Below are 26317 nucleotides of genomic sequence, written 5' to 3'. Positions count from 1 at the left end.
ACAAACATTAGATGTTGCCATGGTTTAATTACACATAACATGTAAACATTCACAGTGCAGGGAGGAAAAAGTATGTGAACCTTTGGACTTAATAACTGGTTGACCCTCCTTTGGCAGCAATAACCTCAACCAAACGTTTCCTGTAGTTGCAGATCAGACCTGCACAACGATCTGGAGTCATTTTGGACCACTCCTCTTCACAAAACTGTTTCAGTGTAGCAATATTCTTGGGATGTCTGGTGTGAATCGCTCTCTTAAGGTCATGCCACAGCATTTCAATGGGGTTGAGGTCAGGACTCTGACTGGGCCACTCCAGAAGACGTATTCTGTGCTGTTGCCGCCATTGTTTTGTTGAATTACTTGTATGCTTTGGGTCATTGTCCTGTTGCATCACCCATCCTCTGCAGAGCTTCAGTTGGTGGACAGATGGTCATACGTTTTCCTACAAAATGTCTTGATAAACACTGGAATTCATTTTCCCATCAATGACAACAATCCGTCCAGCCCTGAGGCAGCAAAGCAGCCCCAAACCATGATGCTCCCTCCGCCATGTTTCACAGTGGGGATGAGGTTTTGATGTCGGTGTGCTGTGCCTTTTTTTCTTCACACATAGTGTTGTGTGTTCTTCCCAAACAACTCAATCTTGGTTTCATCTGTCCACAGTATATTTTGCCAGTAGTGCTGTGGAACATCCAGGTGCTCTTTTGCAAACTTCAAACGTGCTGCAATCTTCTTTTTGGCCAGCAATGGCTTCCTCCGTGGTGTCCTCCCATGTACTCCATTCTTGTTTCATGTTTTCCTTACTGTAGATGTGTCAACAAAAATGTTAGCATGTGCCAGAGATTTCTGTAGGTCTTTAGCTGACACTCTGGGATTCTTCTTTACCTCATGCAGCATTCTGCACTGTGCTCTTGCAGTCATTTTTACAGGACGACCACGCCTAGGGAGAGTAGCAACAGTGCTAAACTTTCTCCATTTGTAGACAGTCTGTCTTACCGTGGACACATGAACATCAAGGCTCAAGGAGATACTTTTGTAACCCTTTCCAGCTTCTTGCAAGTCAACAATTCTTGATCATAGGTCTTCTGAGAGCTCTTTTCTGTGAGGCATGGTTCACATCAGACAGTGCTTCTTGAAACCAGTAAACCCAAAACAGGTGTGTGTTTTTTAAGGGCAGGACAGCTGTCAGCAACACATCCAATATCATCACACTGATTGGAGTCAAGGTTGGCTCACTCCTGGCTCCAATTAGCTCTGGGAGAAGTCATTAAGCTAGGGCCTCACATACTTTTTCCTCCCTGCACTGTGAATGTTTACATGTTATGTGCAATTAAACCATGGCAACATCTAATGTTTGTGTAGTATTATGTTCAGCAGACTGTGTTCTTCTATTGTTGTGACTTAGATGACGTTCAGAGCACATTTTATGCCCAATTCATGCAAAACTCCACGTAATCCCAAGGGGTTCACATACTTTTTCTTGCAACTGTATATATATATATATATATATATATATAGTATACAGTGTATATATATATATATATAAATATACAGTGTATATATATATAATATTTTTTTAATTATATTGAATACAGGCAAAATTGTAGTATGTCAAATATATGTCAATACATTTGGGAAGAATATTTGAAAAATATATTTAAAATATATTTTTCTTCCACGTGGGATTCACTGGAAAGTTCTACTACCACGGAGTAAATTCCCCATATAAATTTACTGTCTCTTTAGAGACAGTATATGCCTCATAAACTGGGCCCTCAGATCCAGGTTTTACTTCATATCGTAGGATAAAACAAATATGTGAATAGCAATACAGGTTCCTGATTCCCTTACCATTGTTCCTCAGATGTGATACTTCCTCTGTGAAGTTCTTATCTAGAAAAGAAAAAGGAAAATATAAGAAATACGCATTCAGGTTGTGAAGACTTTGACTCTGATCCTGAGTTCCGGATTCTGTGTTCCTCAATTCAGTGTCTGTGTTTGCTTGTTTCCAGGCTTAGGACTGCCATGGACTTTATCCTGCCCATCGATTTGTTTTCTCACTGACTACTCACTGATGCCTATTATCGATCTATCTAGCTATGAGCCCGACCTGTCTTCAGATCACTTCCAGTTGCTCATCTGGTCTATGTTTCCTGAAACCACCATTTCCGAAGCTCTTTCCCTTAAAAGCCATCATTTTACCTATCCAGCTTTTTTTGAGGTCCCCTTACCACCTGCATCCTGACAAGGACTCATTAAATAATCAGGTCTTCTAAACTGTCCAACCAGATCCGTCATCCTTAACTTCAATTGACTTCTTTCAGACACAAGATTGTTTTTAGATCTGGATGAATCAGGTGACATTTACATGCCGAGAGAAATGTACCTTCAGACCTCAAGTTTGGGTGTACCTCCCCACCATTACAGATTGTCCTGCTTATTCGAGCACATTCCATTACGAACCTGTAGAGCTAAGTGCATCAGCATTTAATAAATGGATCAGAACTATGGTTAGTTATAACAAAATTCTAAATATCATGGACTTACTTGTTTCCTGTTCGTTGTTTTCTAACTGTGAGCTGAGCTCCTTGACTGCAAAAAAAAGTGGAATTGTGAGGAAAATATATTGTATCTTAAAGCAATGAAGCAAAATGTTCATCTGTAAATGCTTCACATAAAAACACATTGTTTTTTCAATGATTCTGCCGTATTTCAGATCTTTACTTTGCTTTCCGTTTATCCATGATAGAAATGGTAGACATACAGTAGATTGGAAATTTAAGCTCTCAGTATGGTTTTCAATCTTCCACATCAAGGCTGAGGAATAATTTATAATGTTTGTTAATCTTCCCCTATCTAATTTATATATGGACATATCTCCAAATAATTGAGTTCAGATGTTTCTGGTGAGGGACACTGTTAAAGCGGTAGTAAGCCGCGTCCAATCAAAAAAGAATCCCCTGTAGCTAAAGGCATAATGTGCTTACTGTGTTTTACTGTTTTGATTGGCAGGTGACATGGGCTCACGCAAAGCACAGGGTCTAAGAGACAGTTGTTCCTCATCAGATCAAGGTGTTATGGACCAGAAACCCTAATGGTCACTGGCTTCTTTGCTGAAAACTGGCATGAGATAATGGCCATCAGGGTCACCCACCAAGGGTTTTCTAGGCATCAGAACTATGGTCACAAGCCGCAGACAAAAGAGTGGTCAGGTCCAGGCATACGGCAGGCGGGAGAGAGTAGTCAGTTCAAGCAATCTGGGTCTGCAATAGGAAGTCAATGATGGGATCAAAATTGCAGCAATCCAGCACTAGTGTATCTGGGAATATGACACAGCACCAATTATCTAAAAGGCTGGGGCCTGAATATCATCCTATTCAGAGTACATACCTAGTGTAGTCAACTCCCAAGCTGAAAAGCTGATGCACAATGAATTCTGATGCATGCATGAACAGGTACTCAGGGAAACCTGGAAATTGTGAAGGTACTGGGGGTCCCGGGAAACCTGCAAACCATGGAGGTACTAGGGGCCTTTGGAATAGTGGAAATCCTGAAGGTACTGGGGGTCCTGGAAAACCTGTAAATCATGGAGGTACTAGGGGTCTTTGGAATAGTGGAAATCCTGAAGATACTGGGGGTCCTGGAAAACCTGTAAATCATGGAGGTACTAGGGGTCTTTGGAATAGTGGAAATCATGAAGGTACTGGGGGTCCAGGGATTTCTAGAATAATGGAGGTACTAGGGGTCCTGGGAATAGTGAAAATCCTGAAGGTGATGGGGATCCTGGGTTTCCTGGAAAACTTGGAGGACTCAGGAGTCCTGAAGGTACTGGGGGTCCTGGGATTTCTACAAATCATGGAGGTACTAGGGGTACTGGGAATAGTGGAAATCCTGAAGGTACTGGAAGTCCCGGGATTTCTAGAAATTATGGAGGTACTAGGGGTCTTTGAAATAGTGAAAATCCTGAAAGTACTGGGGTCCTGGGATTTCTAGAAATCATGGAGGTACTAGGGGTCCTGGGAATAGTGGAAATCCTGAAAGTACTGGGGATCCTGTAAAACCTGAAAATCATGGAGGTACTAGGGGTCTTTGGAATAGTGGAAATCCTGAAGGTACTGGGGATCCTGGGATTTCTACAAATCATGGAGGTACTAGGGGTCCTGGGAATAGTAGAAATCCTGCAGGTACTGGGGATCCTGGGATTCCTGGAAAACTTGGAGGACTCAGGATTCCTGAAAGTACTGGGGGTCCTGGGATTTCTACCAATCATGGAGGTACTAGGGGTTCTGGGAATAGTGCAAATCCTGAAGGTACTGGGGATCCTGAGATTCCTGGAAAACTTGGAGGACTCAGGAGTCCTGAAGGAACTATGGATCCTGGGATTTCTACCAATCATGGAGGTACTAGGGGTTCTGGGAATAGTGCAAATCCTGAAGGTACTGGGGATCCTGAGATTCCTGGAAAACTTGGAGGGCTCAGGAGTCCTGAAGGAACTATGGATCCTGGGATTTCTACCAATCATGGAGGTACTAGGGGTTCTGGGAATAGTGCAAATCCTGAAGGTACTGGGGATCCTGAGATTCCTGGAAAACTTGGAGGACTCAGGAGTCCTGAAGGAACTATGGATCCTGGGATTTCTACCAATCATGGAGGTACTAGGGGTTCTGGGAATAGTGCAAATCCTGAAGGTACTGGGGATCCTGAGATTCCTGGAAAACTTGGAGGGCTCAGGAGTCCTGAAGGAACTATGGATCCTGGGATTTCTACCAATCATGGAGGTACTAGGGGTTCTGGGAATAGTGCAAATCCTGAAGGTACTGGGGATCCTGAGATTCCTGGAAAACTTGGAGGACTCAGGAGTCCTGAAGGAACTATGGATCCTGGGATTTCTACCAATCATGGAGGTACTAGGGGTTCTGGGAATAGTGCAAATCCTGAAGGTACTGGGGATCCTGAGATTCCTGGAAAACTTTGAGGGCTCAGGAGTCCTGAAGGAACTATGGATCCTGGGATTTCTACCAATCATGGAGGTACTAGGGGTTCTGGGAATAGTGCAAATCCTGAAGGTACTGGGGATCCTGAGATTCCTGGAAAACTTGGAGGGCTCAGGAGTCCAGAAGGTAATGGGGGTCTTGGGATTCCTGGAAATCTTGGAGGACTCAAGAGTCCTGAAGGTACTGGACGTGTAAGTTCTGCAACAGGAATAAAGCCCTCCTAAAGTACAACACATACAGTATGTGCAAACTACATAAACACTGGAAAAATATCAGGAAATGCAGTATTCTAATTTTTACTATTTATTCCCAATAAAAACCAAGGAATTAAAAAAAGTTTCCAGATTTGTTACCAAATCAAAGCCTTATTTGTCCTAGAATATTACAATACGTTATTGTGGACTAAAATTACTAAAAGGTATAATGTGTGGAGCTGAGACATCACTGAAATCAAGGGGATTTTAGTAGAAAAAGTTCCGGGGACTCGTGTGGTTAACCTACACAATAACCACCAGTGCTGAAGGAATTGGGAACTGTGTCTTCCATCTTGCCCTCTTCCTGTGCAGCCTCGTGCATAATGCAACATTATCATATCTGCAAACCGCAGATTTTCATACCGAAACTTCTACAGCTGTAAATAGTGGAAGTAAATACCGTTGCTCCTCAGACGAGTCTGCTCCTCCGTGATACTGTGATCTGGGGAGGAAACATAAAACAACATTAAAGAATTGTCCTCTCAGAACGAGCAGTAAATCTGTTCATTGAAGAAATGATAAAATCTCATTCAGATGGGTGACTGGTGAATCTCGGATGCAATTAGTAGCTCTTTGAGAAGATCTTCCATGGTGGACATGTACTTCTACACTGGTGCTGCTCACAAGCTTCTATTTGCATAAGAGGAGGGTGTACAGCACGCCATTTGTAAAGCCGAAATCTGCTTTCTGCAAGCTTCAAGCAGATTTATTGAACCCGTAAAGCCAACTTTAGTTCCAGAATTAGGATGTGAAACACAGATCTTAAAGCAAGTGCTGTCACTTTAAACACTTTAAGCTTTGGAGGACTTTCAACAAGATTCAAGCAGTGATGAAGTCTATTGAAGCCCATTGGCAGCCTGTCTAAAGAGACAGTCACTGCTCCCATATGATATCCATCAAGCATTCAGAGTAGAGTGCAAGGAACCCAGTATAACACCAAGAACTTCCTTGTTCCATTGCCTCTGTAGAACACTTTTGACTCCCTAAAGAGGACCTGAATTATGGAAACTGTGCCCAAAAATACTAGCAGAAGATAAAGGATAAGTCACCTGTATTGCCCATGGCAGGGGTGCTCAACCTTTTGAAGAGTGTGAGACACTTATGTGATTTGGTAGCTGGTCGCGAAGCACAATAAAATGAAATGTTTCAGAATTTAAAATTTTTAACATTTTGAATAGCATAAGATTTTAACCAACAATCAGGATCATCATTTTCCATGGGACCAATCCCCAGTAAATGTCTACCCATGGTTTAAAGTGGTTGTCAAGGCTCCAGGTTTTTCACCTTCATGCATTCTATGAAACGTAAAAAACCTTCTCTGTGCAGCATCCCCCTCAGCCCCCCTAACACTCACCTAAGCCCCCTCTCGTTCAGGCATTGTGCCCTGGAATCTCGGTTATCGGTTATCTCGGTTATCCCGGACTTCCCTCTCCTCATTGGCTGTCAATCACAGCCAGTGAGCCAATGAGAAGAGAGAGGGGACGAACCGAGTGAATGGACACACGGAGCTGCGACTGGGGAGTGCGCATGCTCAAATGCCCCCATAGCAAGCTGTTTGCTGCGGGGGCACCCGACAGGAGGGAAGGGCCAGGAGCGCCGGCGGGGGTCCCGAGAAGAGGAGAAAAACCACTGCACACAGCAGGTAATTGCAGACATTTTTTTTTAATTGAAGCCTTTAGAATCATTTCAATCACAATCACAAGTTCACATTTTTTATTAACCAGATTACCACTAATTCTGCTCTTGTGGTCAAGTGTGATCAGCCAAAAAAAGGGAAGTGCATGTCCTAGTGGTGCAATATATTTCTTTATTAAAGTGATACTAAAAGCTTAAATAAAAAAAAAAAATAACAAACATGTCTATACTTGCCTGCTCTGTGTAGTGGTTTTGCACAGAGCAGCACTAATCCTCCCTTCTGGTGCTCTTGGCTCCTCCCTCTTGTCGGGTGCCTCCATAGAGAGCAGCTTGCTATGGGGGCACCCAAGCAGGAGCATTCCCAAGGCACTGCTCCGTGTGTCCATTCATACTCAGAGCTGTGGCTTGGCTCCACCCCTCTCTCTTCTCATTGGCTCACTGACTGTGATTGACAGTAGTGAGAGTCATTGACCTTTATCTTGAGCCTTTACAACCACTTTAGGCAAAAATAAAATGACACAAAATTCTCTCACAAAGAATGACACCAAGCTCATCACACAACTTTGAAAATCCACCTTCAGAACCCCTGTATGGATGCCACTAGATGCAATCCACTTGGCTAAAGGCTCATCCCTTGGGGATGACAGCTGCTAGGATTATGGAGGACCAGAAATCATTCAGTAGAGTGGCATGCACCAAAAGGAGGGTCTGAGGGTTGCCATAGGCTTGATGTCACAGGCCACATCAAACGTGCCATGGGTTGACCGTGCCTGGCCTATGGTCTACCTGAAACTGATATTTTTCCCTTTACTGACTTGCCATATCTTGTTGTACACTCTATTTTTAAGGCAGCCAGGAGAGGCAGGGCTTTAAAAAACCATGGCAGAGCTGTCCTCCTCTCATCCCCCAAGACTGATCATCTGATGACTCGTGGAGTAATGGTAGAGGTGGAAGAAGCACAGGATAAATAGAACAGAAGCAGGGAGATCTTTGCACTGCAGGTATTCAGGTACAGCTTCCTCTCCAGCAAGGAGAACAGTGAGCAGCACAGTAGTGACATCACTATATCTCACTCCAAATCCACTAGTAGGGATGGGCTTGATGTTAAAGTCTAAAGTAAGTTCGACTCGAATATTGGCCGTTCTTGTGTTCGCCGAACACACAAACGGTAAGGGCGTTAGGCGGGCTGTTAGTCCGCCGAGTGCCCCACAATGAGCTGCGTTCTCATTGTGAGAGCCAAGCTTGGCCAAAGAAATGCACCTGACCAATGGTCAGGTGCAATGCTTTGGCCAATCACAGCGCAATTGGGCAGAGCTAGCGGTGACATTGGCAGTGATGTCACCCCTAGCTCCGCCCAATTGTTTACATCTGACCGGCAAATGTCAGACCTGTCAGATTGCGGTGAGTGCAAGTGGGTGCAGGCGGGCGTTGTTTTTTTTTATTTAGGTGAGTCACCGTTATCGTGACAATGCTGGATGCCGTGATTTACGATGGATTACATTGATGGAACAATTTTTTTTTGCTATTTTGGCTTTTTTTAAAGTAAAGGATTTGCCAAAAACTGTTGTTTTGTTTTTTTGTTCTATTAAATTAGTTTTTCAAAAGTCTGACATCTTTATTTTTCTAAATTTACCCCTTTAGTGAATGAGTAGCGGTACAAGTACCACTTACTCATTCACAAGGGGGGAGCATCAGGTGCCCCCTTATTTAAAGGGGTACCTTGTTGCTAATGAGCCCCCCTGCCCACAGATCCCCATACAAGGCCAGGGCTGTGGGGAAGAGGCCCTTGTCCCCACCGGCATGGGTACACCATCTCCATTGGTGAATTTAGAGGAGACCCCACACTTTTTGGGGGTGGGATTCCCCTTAAAAGTCCTTCCAGGCCTAAAGGGCCTGGTGTTGCTTTTAGGGGAACACCACCTTTTTTTTAATTTTTTAAAAGGGGGGTCCCTCCTAACCTTCCTACCAGACCTAAAGGGTCTGGATTGGGAGGGAGGGGAGACCTCCATGTTTTTTATTTATTTATTTATTATTTGTTTATTTTAAAATGTCAGTCCTACTGCAGCAGGTTCTATACACTGTACAGATGCGCAACTTTGCAGGTAGTGCAAGGGGACCCACCAGGGATGACATTTAAAGGAATTTTTAATTCTTTTAATTTAAAGCAATGAAAAATGACTGCCCCTTTAAATACGGTACTTTTTGAAAAAAAACATTTCACTGATTCATGTCCCTCAGGGCAGTACTCCAGTCCCCAAACCCCATATAAAGCTAAAACCTTGCATATAAGCCTTCAAAATGGACACTTTTGAATTTACAAGTTCAGGTTTCATAGACATGCATTGATTTCGAAGTTGCGGTCAAACATTCATTAGGTTTCGACCCCTTTGACAACGAGCGTGGCTCGAAACATGTTAGGGGATCCACCCTACAGACGCCATTAGATCACCAGGGAGCCACTAATTACCAGGGAACCTCTTCGGTTGACCTGGGCATTGACTTCCATTTTTGTGAGTTCCTTTACATGTTATTGTGCTTTTATACCCAATAAAGACATACTTCACTATTATTGCCATTTTGCTCTGGCTCGTTATTTACGAGCCACATCAAGGTGGAGCGATCCAGAGAAGTACTATTGGGAGAGGACTTCGTTGGACCTGCCGGCGAAACTAGAGATGACCTTGGAGAGGCTTTCCACGATTCCTGGGAGTCTTACATGGTGACCGGATGCTGTCCTATTTGCGGACCAGGCCCTGATGTCCATCATTATACATACAACGTTATGTTTGTATGTCTTTGTGGTAAGCGCAATTATTTACCGGATCCGTCCACAAGCCGGATTGGATTTTAATATATCCGTTTCCACTGTGACATTTGTTTATTTCTCATCTTTATTTATATGGAACAATTTAAAGTTTGATTAATGGTTTATCGTCTCATCCATTTATTGTTGCTATAGTTACATTGATGTTTGTTATATCACTTAGCGCTGCATACCATTTGTTATATTTTATTTTTTGATGTTGAGGATTGCCTTGTGTGCTAGCTGCTATTTTGTGATTTGCGCTCACTTACCCCTTTTTGAGTTTGATATTCATTAGGTTTGAATGCTCGACCACGAACCGAACACGGGGGGTGTTAGGCCCATCACTATCCGCTAGGCAACAGTGCCTTATGTGATTTCACTCTGCAGATATACATCTATGAGGCTGCAGAACCGATGTCACTAGGCACAGAAAGTGCTATGCTATTTTTTTTCCAAAGAATTCAGGAGGACAAAGTGTAGATTTTCACTTTTCAGGTTCAGGTCTACCCTAAATCCATCTGACCCTCCAGTAAAAATCTTACTTTATGAATTTTGGGTGCAACTTGGTGAATGCATAAAGCTAATGTTTCCTTTCTTCAATACCAAGAGAATGCAAATAAATGATATAACCATAGTTGTGATACTTACAGAAGACAAACAGAAGACTTGTAAAGATGACCAAAATTATAAACATCAAGATCAGGAGAACCACCAGGGTGATGATAACCCAACCTTGGGGATTTTTGCTGGCTGGAGGCTCTGAAATACATATAGACAGAAGGGGTTGTGAATGATCCGGTATGTACCATCTGGAGTAGGAATCCATCTCTGTAATGCTTTTATTACTTATATAAACAGGGGGCTGAAATACAGGAGAGCCTCACCACTGTCACACAATGTAAAGGACTCCACCAACCATCCAGGCAGCATGAGCTGGGACTGCTTGTAACTCATTGGACACCTTCACAGCTGGATTTTATTTTTTCCAGTTTCCCTAACTCCAGGTTTCCTTATGGCTAGGAGGATAAATGACTTATCCCAGATAACTGTACGTTGTTGGTTCCAAAATGTAGCCATCATTTGTTTTTATAAAGAACTGGTGGGAAGGAGTGCAGTGCCCTGGTGTTGTCTCTAAGTCTCTTGCATGTGGCATATTTATTTGGTTTCTGGTATTCTGCTTCTCTGTTTCACAAAAGCTGAAAGTGCTTGCTCTGGGGACCTTAGGGAGAGACCTCCTCGCACGTGGTGCAGTGCACAAAAACAAAACACCGAAGAGAGGCAAAAAAGAAATACATGTGAAACATGCACACAAAATGGTGAGTGAAATGGTTCCCTCCCAAAAGTGAAGGACTTCTCTCTGATTCCTAAAGGTACAAGACTCCTGATAGGGGGGTAAGACACACTCAGGTCCATCTAACTAAAAGGCCTTGTGAGCCAAAGCTGGTCAATGAGTATTGAGTGGGAGGCTCTTCAAAAGAGTGCCCCTCAAGGCATGGGAGGAAGAAACCTAATGGCCACACATCCTCCCACTACACTTCAGGGTAGGCCCAAAGACCCACACCCAATCCTGAGTAAAATCACACAATAAAGTGGAGACGTGCATGAAGGTACAGAGATAGTCAAACTTCTTAAAAGGAAGGACCTCAAAGCCTGAACTCCCAGGGCACAAGGCTCCTAACAGAGGCAATGTACTCTACAGTATATCCAGGCTTGAGACAGGTGGACCTTGCTCCTGCTCTTTATGGAGCAGCCAAAGCCAGTCCACAAAGCACTTGGTAATGGGCCCACAGAGAGACCCCCCCCTCCCCCAGAGACCCTAGGGTCACTGATCCTTCTTTTGGCATCAGGCAGGCCCCAATAACCTGCACCATCTGTCTCAAAAAAAAAACACATGCAGTGAAAATGCCCATGAATGCCCATATGGCTAGTACAAAATTTTCCTTTGGGCTAGCCAAGGGGCATGTGCAAGAAAATCAATTAGTGATGTTTCCTAGTGCCAGTGAAGGAAACAGAATGGTATACCACTTCCAAAGTGTCGTTTTTCCTGCAGGCACCCCTGGGACACCACCCATAGAGGGGAAATCACTGGGAGCCCCTTACACCTCCTATTCAATGATCTCCAAGCCACCTCTTAGCCAGGCATACAAACGGACTTGCAGTTATAATCCCCCCCCTTTCTGTCAGTTCCAGCAGCACACAGAGGAACAGACAGGGATAACTTTTAGAAAGGCTAACCTGGTCTTAGAGGAGTAGGCCTTTACAATGCAAGGGACCAACTTTTTCTTATTTATAAAACCACTCTGGATATTTCTAGAAGACCCTGGGTTGCCACTTGCAGAATATGTGATCAGGGCTGGGACAAGGGGTGGGTGGGAGGGACGGCTGCCCTGGGCGCAATAGTTTACTGTATAGAAAGGGACGCCTTCCTTCTTTTGTGAGGTTGACAGGAGTAGTGACAGCGGCAGTGATTTTGATGGCAAGTGACTGCTGGGCGTAGGATCCCATAAGCTTGCACATCATAAACGTGGGGAGGAAGGGGGGGAGGGCGCAGTTTGGCATCAGTGCCCTGGGTACTGGATGACCTTGTCCCGGCAATGTGTATGATATACTGTTCATTTGTAACATTCATTGTCTTAGCTGCCCTAAATAAAGCATGGTAGGTGGCCATTGTGGCCTGTACTGCTTGCACTGTACAATAAATGTCATATAAACACAGACAAGTGACATCAGCCATGTATAGTGGATGGAGACCATATATCGCACACCTTACCTTTGGTTTTTGTCCTCTTCTCTATCATTTCTCTCCTTTGTGCACTGAGATCACTTGCATTGACGTAATCATTATCCTGAAATATCCCTAAAGACAAGCAGAGAACATGGAGTTCATTTTATACCTGACACCTCTAAATTGTAGACGGGCCACAGGTCCAAGGTACCCAGTCAGGAAGAGATCACACACACAGTCCTTGATTGTTCTTATTTATCTCGTATATTGTTTTTAGGCAAGCAGTAACAAATAATGACAGTTCTTGAAGGTGTAGCACTACTCCCAAAGGAGTTACTGAGTTGTGGGTCCCCCTATAGTCCTGCAAAGGCAGACAACACACATTTTCTTCAGACCTTGCACACAGGAGATGGTAAACAGTCCTTGAGCTTGTTTTTTTGGATCTTATTAAGGGGTTTTGAACTTGCATGGGGTTGAGGGGTGTACGGTGTGCACAGGGGAACTTTGGACAACCTCCTTAGCAAGTATGTACAAGTCCATTAGACAACAAAGTCTCTTGGTTGGAAGAGCTCTCCAGCCCTCCAAGTGTACCATCTCAGACCCCAAATTAAATCTCTTCACTCAGCTTCCTGAGGGAATCCTTGTGAAAGGGATCCCATAATCTACCACTTTTAGATTAGTAGTCCCAGATAGGCTAGTCAGGTTTCCCACCAGAATACCCTTCTCCCCTTATCTGGCCCAGAAGGTGTGAGATTACTCACTCAGTCCAATCCTGCAATCTTGTGGGTTGATGACTGCCATCAGGCCTTACGCTTGGCTGGCTCCTTCCCTTCTTCTCAGGTTGTCTTTAGAGATGAGCGAAGTATTCAAAAATTAGATTCGGCTGATTCGGCGAATTCGCGGAATAAATTTGATTCGAGTCGAATATATTCGCTGCGAATTTAACTTATAAAAAGGGTGTTTCTAGGCTTCAGAGAGCCTTTATATTAGTGCAGAACACTGTACCTTTAATTTAAATGCCCTTGGAGTCTGCTGGGGAAGAGAAATAATACTGTCAGTCAGTATGACATGCAGATGAGTGCCGTCGATCTTAGAATCACCGCACACTTCACTCATTTGGGCAGTCACGGGGCCAAAACCAGAGTGTGGAGCCACAGTGTGGCGGTGGAGGCAGCAGCAATGGGAGGCCATACAGCACCCTATGACAAAATGGAACCCACCAGCAGTGTGAGGAGACCTGAAAGTGGCACATGGCAGAGTGTGGCGATGGAGACAGCAGCAATGGGAGGCTGTACAGGGACCCATGAGACACTCTGGACCTGGCAGCAGCATAAGGAGGCGGTACGGGGGCCCATGGCAGATTACGGGCCTGGCAGCAGCAATGGGAGGCCCGTAATCTGCCAGCACCCTATGACAAAATGGAACCCACCAGCAGTGTGAGGAGACCTGAAAGTGGCACATGGCAGAGTGTGGCGATGGAGACAGCAGCAATGGGAGGCCGTACAGGGACCCATGAGACACTCTGGACCTGGCAGCAGCATAAGGAGGCGGTACGGGGGCCCATGGCAGATTACGGGCCTGGCAGCAGCAATGGGAGGCCCGTAATCTGCCAGCACTCTATGACAAAATGGAACCCACCAGCAGTGTGAGGAGACCTGAAAGTGGCACATGGCAGAGTGTGGCGATGGAGACAGCAGCAATGGGAGGCCGTACAGGGACCCATGAGACACTCTGGACCTGGCAGCAGTATGAGGAGGCGGTACGGGGGCCCATGGCAGATTACGGGCCTGGCAGCAGCAATGGGAGGCCCGTAATCTACCAGCACCCTATGACAAAATGGAACCCACCAGCAGTGTGAGGAGACCTGAAAGTGGCACATGGCAGAGTGTGGCGATGGAGACAGCAGCAATGGGAGGCCGTACAGGGACCCATGACAGATTACGGGCCTGGCAGCAGCATGAGGAGGCGGTACAGGGGCCCATGGCAGATTACGGGCCTGGCAGCAGCAATGGGAGGCCCGTAATCTGCCAGCACCCTATGACAAAATGGAACCCACCAGCAGTGTGAGAAGACCTGAAAGTGGCACATGGCAGAGTGTGGCGATGGAGACAGCAGCAATGGGAGGCCGTACAGGGACCCATGACAGATTACGGGCCTGGCAGCAGCATGAGGAGGCGGTACAGGGGCCCATGACAGATTACGGGCTTGGCAGCTGCAATGGGAGGCCCGTAATCTGCCAGCACCCTATGACAAAATGGAACCCACCAGCAGTGTGAGGAGACCTGAAAGTGGCACATGGCAGAGTGTGGCGATGGAGACATGGGCCCCCTGGCCACGCTTGACTTTCTGGCCACATAGTCGACATACGGCTACGTTTACATCCTCGGGCGGCTTGACGAAAAATTGCCACACCGCCGAGTAGGAAACTTTGCCCCCGCTACTCTTCACTGGCTGACTGCTACTTCCTCCGTGCGCACCGGCACCACTACTGGCCGTGGTGGTAGGCTGCAGTGGAGCTGGTGCTCTACTCCGTGGCCGTTTGCCTCCACTGACACTGCTGCGACCCTGCTGCCTCCTGGGCAACCCACCAACTGTTTTGCTCGCTGCCAAGCTGGCACCCTCTTCTCCTGATGATGCGGAAGCAATAGCCTGATGACGACGAGGCTGCCAAGTGCGATCAGCCTCATCATCATCAATTAGGGTCTCCGCCTCACTACTAGCCCCCTCGGCTGCGTGTGGGTCAGGAGACAGACCTGTCTCTAGACCGGCTACCGAGCCACTCTCCTCGCCAGTACTTCTTCGCCTGGCTGCTGAAGAGGCGGATGTCTCCCCCCGTTCCTGACCGCCCTCTGTTAGCTCTTCCTCACTGTACAGTGGGGCTGAGCCCACAGCATGCGATACTTCGCTTGGTGAGGGAACACCAAAGGACAGGGGCAGGTAGAGGACACGTGATTTCAGTGGGCTTGCTCCCGGGCCATCCCAACTAATGGTTGTGTCTGACGTACCCAGCGACCGTTGGCTGTAGGTGTCAGAGGAGACCTGGGAAGAGGAAGACGACCGAGCCAACCAATCGATGACGGCAGGGTTGTCGGTGGAGACACGACCGCTGGATGACACCGGGAGCACTGGCCTCTGGCTGCGACTAGTGCTGCCTTGACCCCTTCCTCTGCTGCCACGTCTGCTCGCTCCTGAAACATTGCCTCCTCTGCCACTCCTCTGCGTGTTGTCTGACATACTCTTTAATTCAACTATTCTGTGTCCCTGAGTAACGATTCTGTGTCCCTGAGAAACAATTCTGTGTCTGTCCCTGAGTAACAATTCTGTGTCCCTCAGTAACAATTCTGTGTCCCTCAGTAACAATTCTGTGTCTGTCCCTGAGTAACAATTCTGTGTCCCTCAGTAACAATTCTGTGTCCCTCAGTAACAATTCTGTGTCTGTCCCTGAGTAACAATTCTGTGTCCCTGAGTAACAGTTCTGTGTCCCTGAGTAACAATTCTGTGTCCCTGAGTAACAGTTCTGTGTCCCTGAGTAACAATTATGTGTCCCTGAGTAACAATTCTGTGTCCCTCGGTAACAATTCTGTGTCCCTCAGTCACAATTCTGTGTCTGTCCCTGAGTAACAATTCTGTGTCCCTCAGTAACAATTCTGTGTCTGTCCCTGAGTAACAATTCTGTGTCCCTGAGAAACAGTTCTGTGTCCCTGAGTAACAATTCTGTGTCCCTGAGTAACAGTTCTGTGTCCCTGAATAACAATTCTGTGTCCCTGAGTAACAATTCTGTGTCCCTGAGTAACAATTATGTGTCCCTCAGTAACAATTCTGTGTCCCTCAGTAACAATTATGTGTCCCTCAGTAACAATTCTGTGTCTGTCCCTGAGTAACAATTCTGTGTCCCTGAGTAACAGTTCTGTGTCCCTGAGTAACAGTTCTGTGTCCCTGAGTAACAATTCTGTGTCCCTGAGTAACAATTCTGTGTCCCTGAGTAACAATTCTGTGTCTGTCCCTGAGTAACAATTCTGTGTCCCTCAGTAACAATTCTGTGTCCCTCAGTAACAATTCTGTCTGTCCCTGAGTAACAATTCTGTGTCCCTCAGTAACAATTCTGTGTCTGTCCCTGAGTAACAATTCTGTGTCCCTGAGTAACAGTTCTGTGTCCCTGAGTAACAATTCTGTGTCCCTGAGTAACAGTTCTGTGTCCCTGAGTAACAATTCTGTGTCCCTGAGTAACAATTCTGTGTCCCTGAGAAACAATTCTGTGTCCCTCAGTAACAATCCTGTGTCCCTCAGTAACAATTCTGTGTCTGTCCCTGAGTAACAATTCTGTGTCCCTCAGTAACAATTCTGTGTCCCTCAGTAACAATTCTGTGTCTGTCCCTGAGTAACAATTCTGTGTCCCTGAGTAACAGTTCTGTGTCCCTGAATAACAATTCTGTGTCCCTGAGTAACAGTTCTGTGTCCCTGATTAACAATTCTGTGTCCCTGAGTAACAATTCTGTGTCCCTGAGTAACAATTATGTGTCCCTGAGTAACAGTTCTGTGCCCCTGAGTAACAATTCTGTGTCCCTGAGTAACAGTTCTGTGTCCCTGAGTAACAATTCTGTGTCCCTGAGTAACAATTCTGTGTCCCTCAGTAAAAATTCTGTGTCCCTCAGTAACAATTCTGTGTCTGTCCCTGAGTAACGATTCTGTGTCCCTGAGTAACAATTCTGTGCCCCTCAGTAACAATTCTGTATCCCTCAGTAACAATTCTGTGTCCCTCAGTAACAATTCTGTGTCCCTCAGTAACAATTCTGTGTCTGTCCCTGAGTAACAATTCTGTGTCCCTGAGTAACAGTTCTGTGTCCCTGAGTAACAATTCTGTGTCCCTGAGTAACAGTTCTGTGTCCCTGAGTAACAATTCTGTGTCCCTGAGTAACAATTCTGTGTCCCTCAGTAACAATTCTGTGTCCCTCAGTAACAATTCTGTGTCTCTCAGTAACAATTCTGTGTCCCTCAGTAACAATTCTGTGTCTGTGCCTGAGTAACAATTCTGTGTCCCTGAGTAACAGTTCTGTGTCCCTGAGTAACAGTTCTGTGTCCCTGAGTAACAATTCTGTGTCCCTCAGTAACAATTCTGTGTCCCTCAGTAACAATTCTGTGTCCCTCAGTAACAATTCTGTGTCTGTCCCTGAGTAACAATTCTGTGTCCCTGAGTAACAGTTCTGTGTCCCGGAGTAACAATTCTGTGTCCCTAAAGTCTCTCTGGCCCTAACTCTGTCCCTAATACAGAGAGGTCTGTCTCTCTTGAATGACTGGAGGCAAATGGAGAATTCTAAGATGGCCGCAATTTATAGCTCCACCATTACACAGTGCTGGCTGGCTGGCTGCTGATTGGCTAATGCGATCACATGTCATGAATGAATGCATTATGGGTCAGCGCGCCTTGTCTGCGCGCCTTCCCAGACATCCCCGCTCCGTCGCCACACATGTCACCGCCATTTTTGGAAAATTTTGATTCGCGCATCCGAAGTCTGCTAATTTTCGGATTCAAATTTTTCCTAATATTCGAAACGAATTCCACTTCGTCATGTTCGATTCGCTCATCTCTAGCTGTCTTCTATCAGAGGATGGTTTAGGATGAGAGATCCTTTGTTCCAATTCCTTGCTTGCAGGTGGGCACCTCTCCTGGGATCCCTCCCAGGCCCCTCACTCCAGCCTTCTCACTCCATCTTCCACCTGAACTCTCCTGCTACTGAGCAGACTCATTCATGCTTAAGGGCTGTCCTGACTGCATGCCAATCCTTCTGCTTGGGGATTGGTCAGGATCCCTCAAGAGTGCAGACCAGCTCTTCCTCACCCTCACCCACTGAGTTCTAGAGACTTCTCCAAGTTTTCTGGATCAGTGGTAGGTATCAGTGAGCTGAATTGCAGAGCCTTTCAGCCTTGACCCATATTTGACCCTCTGACTATCACTCAGGCTGCTACTCAGCTGTCTAACTAAAAAACCAATTAGCTAGCTCCCCCCCGGCTAACGAGGAGGGTGCAACAAAGGCATTGCTATACGGTGAATGCAACAGTTTGTGTTTACAGTGTTATGAGGCTTGGGCCTGTATTACCAGAAGATGGCTTCTGCTGGAGGGGTGGCAGTTTGCAATGCACCAGAAGTTCAATGTTGCTATGAAGAGTTCTGTATTACTATTCTGGTTTCTTTTCTGCAGGTGTTGCCCCTGTCCTATCACAGTCCTACTTGCCAGGAGAGGAACTTCTCCGTGCATTAATTGCTTTCCTTATCCAGCAGGGTCTCTGTTCCTGACCTAACACTCGCTCCATGTGAGCTCGAACTCCACTGCTATATATGCTCCAAACTGGAGGCTCTCAAAAATATGGAGTTATGACCGCAGTACACAGAGGAGCCATGAAATGGGCACTGCAGCTTCCACATATATCTGCAAATGTTTGCAACAAACCCTTTGTTTTAGCATGCACTGTTAGACGGGTCAGTTTGGTTTGTTTGCAGGCTGGCCGGTAAGTGTGCTGAGAAATTGTCTGTTTGCGATGTGCGTTGCCCTTGCATGAATCTAACTGCAAAGACTAGCCATAAATTAGGGTGGTTGCCATCTTTTTGTATACAGTTGCAAGAAAAAGTATGTGAACCCCTTGGGATTACGTGGAGGTTTGCATGAATTGGGCATAAAATGTGCTCTGAACGTCATCTAAGTCACAACAATAGAAGAACACAGTCTGCTGAACATAATACTACACAAACATTAGATGTTGCCATGGTTTCATTGCACATAACATGTAAACATTCACAGTGCAGGGAGGAAAAAGTATGTGAGGCCCTAGCTTAATGACTTCTCCCAGAGCTAATTGGAGCCAGGAGTGAGCCAACCTTGACTCCAATCAGTGTGATGATATTGGATGTGTTGCTGACACCTGTTTTGGGTTTACTGGTTTCAAGAAGCACTGTCTGATGTGAACCATGCCTCGCAGAAAAGAGCTCTCAGAAGACCTACGATCAAGAATTGTTGACTTGCATGAAGCTGGAAAGGATTACAAAAGTATCTCCAAAAGTCTTGATGTTCCTGTGTCCACGGTAAGACAGACTGTCTACAAATGGAGAAAGTTTAGCACTGTTGCTACTCTCCCTAGGCGTGGTCGTCCTGTAAAAATGACTGCAAGAGCACAGCGCAGAATGCTGCATGAGGTAAAGAAGAATCCCAGAGTGTCAGCTAAAGACCTACAGAAATCTCTGGCACATGCTAACATTTTTGTTGACACATCTACAATAAGGAAAACATGAAACAAGAATGGAGTACATGGGAGGACACCACGGAGGAAGCCATTGCTGTCCAAAAAGAAGATTGCAGCACGTTTGAAGTTTGCAAAAGAGCACCTGGATGTTCCACAGCACTACTGGCAAAATATACTGTGGACAGATGACACCAAGATTGAGTTGTTTGGGAAGAACACACAACACTATGTGTGGAGAAAAAAAGGCACAGCACACCAACATCAAAACCTCATCCCCACTGTGAAACATGGCGGAGGGAGCATCATGGTTTGGGGCTGCTTTGCTGCCTCAGGGCCTGGAGGGATTGTTTTCATTGATAGGAAAATGAATTCCAGAGTTTATCAAGACATTTTGCAGGAAAACGGACGACCATCTGTCTGCCAACTGAAGCTCCGCAGAGGATGGGTGATGCAACAGGACAATGACCCAAAGCATACAAGTAATTCAACAAAACAATGGCTGCAACAGCACAGAATACGCCTTCTGGAGTGGCCCAGTCAGAGTTTTGACCTCAACCCCATTGAAATGCTGTGGCAGGACCTTAAGAGAGCGATTCACACCAGACATCCCAAGAATATTGCTACACTGAAACAGTTTTGTGAAGAGGAGTGGTCCAAAATGACTCCAGATTGTTGTGCAGGTCTGATCTGCAACTACAGGAAACGTTTGGTTGAGGTTATTGCTGCCAAAGGAGGGTCAACCAGTTATTAAGTCCAAAGGTTCACATACTTTTTCCTCCCTGCACTGTGAATGTTTACATGTTATGTGCAATTAAACCATGGCAACATCTAATGTTTGTGTAGTATTATGTTCAGCAGACTGTGTTCTTCTATTGTTGTGACTTAGGTGACGTTCAGAGCACATTTTATGCCCAATTCATGCAAAACTCCACGTAATCCCAAGGGGTTCACATACTTTTTCTTGCAACTGTAGATTGTTCACTGAATTGTTGTGGGGAAGCAATTGATGCCTTCAGCTGCCATTGTGCCCTTGCTGAGTGTCCGGTGTGTCCCTGTACTTTAAAAAGGTCTGAGCTCCCACCAGGCACAACTGCCCCTAATTTATCCACTGCTATATGAGCTCTAACTTGGAGACGCTCAAAACTAGAGTTAGGACCACAGTTCACAGAGGAACCACATTTTTCAGCTTGGAACTATTTGTTTATTTGTGATGATCCTGAATGAGAACCTATATATAGATACTGTATATATACAAATGTAGCACTACCCCCCTAGAAGTTGCTGAAGTTTGGGTCCCCCTATAGTCCTGCACAGCCAGGCAACATGCCTTTTCTTACTCAGACTTGCACCTGGAGACAATCATCCTTGAGCTTTGTTTTGAAGTTTTATTAGGGGGGTTTAGAATTTGGACGGGGTAAAGGGTGTACGAGATGCCCAAGGGAAATGGTAACTAAGGAAAAACTCCTTAGCAACTATGTACAAGTCTTTACAGCAAAGTGTCTCTTCTGGAGAGCTAGCCAGCCTCACCCCAGATGACTCTTCTCCTTATCCAGCTATACTGGGTGAATTCCTAGGCAGGGGATCCGGTGCCTGCCACTGCAATGTAAAACAGTCCCAGGTAAGATAGCAAATCCACTGGAGTGCTCCTTTCCCCTTACTGACCCAGAGGGTGCAGGTTTACTCACTTGGTCCCTCTCCTGTGCTGCTGATGGGTTGGTAGCTGCTACCAGGCCTTTTAGTTGGGCCGTTGCTTCCCTGCCACACAGGTGGTACTCTCTCAAGGGCCAGTGAATCCAATCTTTACACCTTCCAAGATCCTCTGCCTGCAGGTGAGCCCCTTTCCATTTAGGCCCCCTCACTGGCTCCTGCCTCCAGCCTCACATCCTTCTCTCTCTTCTGCCTCTCACCTCCAACTCTCTTACTGCTGAGCAGGCTCTCTTACTTTTAAGGGTTGTCCCAGCTCCTTGCCAAGCCTCCTGTTGGGGATTGGCAAGGAGCCCTCAAGAGTACAAGCCAGCCACTCCTCAGATCCACCCACCTGCCTCTAGACCTTCCTCCAAAGGGGGAAATTCTGTGTGAAGTGGTGCATTATCTGACAGAAATGCAGGGGGGGGCAATATTTTTGGCCATGACTGTATATATAGAAGGCCTGAAGATTAGAGCTCTCTACCAAGAGCTATTGGGTGCAATGCATTAGAGAGGTCAGTCTTCTGGGGGGATCTGCTATTGTGGTTATCTGTGCAAAGAAGGTGAAGTGCAGTGACACCATTGGTGTGCGGTACTGTGGAGTCAACTGACCCCACTCATGATTACTCTTAGTCTGATAGGTTGTTGTCCCATGACCTGCAAAAATCCCACAGCAGGTTGAGGCTCAATGTTCAATCATCATCCAGTGCTGAAAATTTTCACTGTCCTGGCCATCTCCATCCATCACAGTCCCATGGACTTCTAGAGGACAATTTTTGAACATCTCCGACCCCAGGACAAAGTCCATGGGGCACTAATGAGCAGGCGCTGCTAGAACAGGGAATGGGGCAAAAAAGATAAGTGCACATTGCTTTCAAAATTCATGGAATCAGACCAAATGCAACCAAGTTAAAATATATTGAAATTAAACCTGGCACAGCTGTGCGAAAAACGCCATAAAATGTATTACCCTGATCTGTTCCCAGACACCAATATACAGAAGTGATCACATCATTGGCATTTATTAGCCCCTGCCCCCCCTACTGGCCAAATAAAAAACAATTCACCATGTATGTGTTACCAGCTAGATGTACTGGGCCGTGTCCAAGTCTACATGGATGCCTGAGGGATCTTAGATCAATGCACATATTTGCCATCACACCATGGATCATCCAGTGTCATCTGAAGCTTCTATTGAAGAATCACCTTATCGCAAATGTGCATCCAGGGCCAGGGGAAGGGCGGAAGGGGTGGCTGCCCTGGGCTCAGTGGTCTACTGTAGGGATGGGGGAGCCCTCCTTCTGTTACAAGGCTGACAGGAGTAGTGTACTCTGACAATTCTAAGGGATCTTAGCGCACACCAGAATAAATGGGCTCATAAATCTGGCTGTACATGGATGGAAATTCAGCTGGTTCACCAAGCTGGCCAAATTTTTTTTTTTTAAACAATATATTTTCATTATTTTAATTATTTTCAGCCATACATGGAAATGTGCAAAGTGCTGATTGATCCTAGGGATATACAACATATAGGTGGTGCGGTAATGAGCATATTAGCTCATTTATTAACTTTCAGACCAGGGGCAGACTGACAACTCATGGGGCCCCCAGGCAATAGGGGATCATGGGGCCCCTGTGTCCTTGACCACACTCAAAGCACACCCAAAAAAGGTACCAGGGGCATTTCATGGGGCCCCATACTGACCCCAGGCCCTCGGAAAGTGCTTGAATGCTCAAATGGTCAGTCCGCCCGTTTCAGACGTCTATCAGCAAGTCAACAAGTTATCATTTTTCACCAAACAGTCTGAGACTAATACCAGCCAAAATTCGACCGATTTTTCGTTCAAAAATCAGACCTAAGAATAATAGGCCGATTTTCGCTCTGTTTGTGGGGTCAATGGCACCGGCCAATTTTCATGGTTCCTCCCCTTTTCGGTGATCGGGCATGTTGGAAAATTTGTGAAAAACAACCGATATTTGACTCAATGATGGTCAAATCGTACGATTGTTTTTCCGAAAAGAATATGCGCCATGAGCCGTGACCTGGAAGGAACAGAAGTTTTGCCTGGTATATGAGGTGAACTTTATGACTCAGTCGGCCGATTTTCGAAATCATTGATGGCGCCATCGGATTACCTAGCGAACTACGTTTTCGATTTTCAGAAGAAAAATAATTCTGAATTCGACCCGTGTATGGCCTGCCTATGAAATATTCCTTTCAAAACAAATGACAAAGAATAACATCAACAAATAATTATTTATCCTCACTCTTCTGTGGATCCATATCATTCCCAAACGTTCTGATATTTATAGAGGAGGTTGTTTCTGGATTACGCTGAAAGTTAACCAGGGATCCCATTCCTTCCGGAATGTCTCCTCACTACCATTAATTCGTACAAAAGAGTATTCCCATGAACATTGTAGGTGCGTTCTGTCCACAACTTCCCAAATGGACGGTGCTAGGTCTGTTTTTCCACTTATTAGAAATCGTTAATCGGGCAGAAACTAATATGTACGTAATTAATTTAGGAAATTGTTTTGGAAAGTCACTAATTCTTAGCCCTAGTAGAGCAAGTTTGGGTGTTGAAGGGGTTATAATGCCTGAGATAGATGAAATGAGGGAAAATGTAGAGTTCCAGGAACTCACGATCGACTTGCAAGTCCACAGCATGCCGCGTTGGCCACAGTTCCTCCAGCATTCTGAGGAAGTGGTTGAAAACATACGAGAAAAGTCTATATGGAGGGAGGTACCACCTATGGATGATTTTTAGGGAGTTTTCCCAATGTGATACACAATGAGATGACTTATAAATATAGGGACAGTATCCCCCAGAAGTGAGTCCACCCCTCCCCCAGACTGTATACAATGTATGTATATATATACATACAGTATCTCCCAGAAGTGAGCTCCCCTAGACTGTATACAATGTATATATATATACAGTATCCCCCAGAAGTGAGCCCCCCCCTCCCCCGGACTGTATACAATGTATATATATATATACAGTATCTCCCAGAAGTGAGTCCCCCCCTCCCCCAGACTGTATACAATGTATGTGTATATATATATATATATATATATATATACAGTATCCCCCAGAAGTGAGTCCCCCCTCCCCCAGACTGTATACAATGTATATATACACAGTATCTCCCAGAAGTGAGTCCCCCCTCCCCCAGACTGTATACAATGTATATATATACAGTATCTCCCAGAAGTGAGTCCCCCCTCCCCCGGATTGTATACAATGTATATATATACAGTATCCCCCAGAAGTGAGTCCCCCTCCCCCAGACTGTATACAATGTATATATACACAGTATCTCCAAGAAGTGAGTCCCCCCCTCCCCCAGACTGTATACAATGTATATATATATAGTATCTCCCAGAAGTGAGCCCCCCCTCCCCCGGACTGTATACAATGTATATATATATAGTATCTCCCAGAAGTGAGTCCCCCCTCCCCCGGACTGTATACAATGTATATATATACAGTATCTCCCAGAAGTGAGTCCCCCCCTCCCCCGGACTGTATACAATGTATATATATAAAGTATCTCCCAGAAGTGAGTCCCCCCTCCCCCGGACTGTATACAATGTATATATATATATATATATACAGTATCTCCCAGAAGTGAGTCCCCCCTCCCCCGGACTGTATACAATGTATATATATATATACACACAGTGTCTCCCAGAATTGAGTCCACCCATCACATTTCTGTAAATATTTGATTCTCTCTTTCCATGTGACAACACTGAAGAAATGACACGTTGCTACAATGTGACGTAGTCAGTGTACAGCTTGTATAACATGGAAATTTGCTGTCCCCTCAAAATAACTCAACACACCGCCATTAATGTCTAAACCGCTGGCAACAAAAGTGAGCACCCCTAAGTGACAAGGTCCAAATTGGGCCCAAAGTGTCAATATTTTGTGTGGCCGCCATTATTTTCCAGCACTGCCTGGCTGCACAGGGGCCCTCTGACACGGTTCATATGAAATGTGGGAATCCTCCCTGCTGTCCCATTAGGACTCCACCATCATTAAAATAAACCGATGAGCCAATCAGTGTATTGACTCCAAACAGCAATTTTCCAGCAGGACTATGTACGAGAAGTTGATCAGTAGCCATTAATGTCTAAACTGATGGCAATAAATGTGACTCCACCCCTAAGTGAGGTCCAAATTGAGCCCAAAGTGTCAATTTTTTGTGTGGCCGCCATTATTTTCCAGCACTGCCTTAACCCTCCTGGGCATGGAGATTGCCAGAGCTTCACAGGTTGCCACTGGAGTCCTCTTCCACTCCTCCATGACATCTATTTTCCAAAGACCGAAAGGGTCTTAATGTCTAAATCGCCGGCAACAAAAGTGACTCCACCCCTAAGTGACAAGGTCCAAATTGGGTCCAATGAGCCATTTTCCCTCCCCGGTGTCATGTGACTCGTTAGTGTTACAAGGTCTCAGGTGTGAATGGGGAGCGGGTGGGTTACATTTGGTGTTATCGCTCTCACTCTCTCATACTGGTCACTGGAAGTTCAACATGGCACCTCATGGCAAAGAACTCTCTGAGGATCTGAAAACAAGAATTGTTGCTCTACATAAAGATGGCCGAGGCTATAAGAAGATTGCCAAGACCCTGAAACTGAGCTGCAGCACGGTGGCCAAGACCATACAGCGGTGTAACCGGACAGGTTCCACTCAGAACAGGCCTTGCCATGGTCCACCAAAGGAGTTGAGCGCACGTGCTCAGTGTCATATCCAGAGGTTGTCTTTGGGAAACAGACGTATGAGTGCTGCCAGAGGGTGAAGGGGTGGGGGGTCAGCCTGTCAGTGCTCAGACCATACGCCACACACTGCATCACATTGGTCTGCATGGCTGTCATCCCAGAAGGAAGCCTCTTCTAAAGATGATGCACAAGAAACCCGCAAACAGTTTGCTGAAGACAAGCAGACTAAGGACATGGATTACTGGAACCATC

The 26317-nt window shown here is 45.6% G+C and overlaps 1 protein-coding gene across 1 annotated transcript in view; it reads right to left on the bottom strand.

Annotated features, from left to right (window-relative positions):
- Positions 1–26317, bottom strand: part of LOC149462956 (uncharacterized) — a 64055-nt gene that overhangs the window by 36247 nt on the left and 1491 nt on the right. Inside the window, exons 2-6 of the mRNA XM_089676113.1 lie at positions 12460–12546; positions 10338–10448; positions 5649–5690; positions 2548–2592; positions 1852–1893 (exon numbers count right to left, since the gene is read on the bottom strand). Of these exons, the coding sequence (XP_089532239.1) occupies positions 1852–1893; positions 2548–2592; positions 5649–5690; positions 10338–10448; positions 12460–12546 (327 nt within the window). The remainder of the gene's footprint in view (positions 1–1851; positions 1894–2547; positions 2593–5648; positions 5691–10337; positions 10449–12459; positions 12547–26317) is intronic.

The sequence above is a fragment of the Staurois parvus genome, unplaced genomic scaffold (genome assembly GCF_062004578.1).
Source record: "Staurois parvus isolate SC_StPar_1 unplaced genomic scaffold, SC_StPar_1.0 ptg000164l, whole genome shotgun sequence".
NCBI classification, from domain to species: domain Eukaryota; kingdom Metazoa; phylum Chordata; class Amphibia; order Anura; family Ranidae; genus Staurois; species Staurois parvus.
Note: the sequence above shows the minus strand (reverse complement) of the source record. Positions and strands in the feature narration are given on the sequence as shown.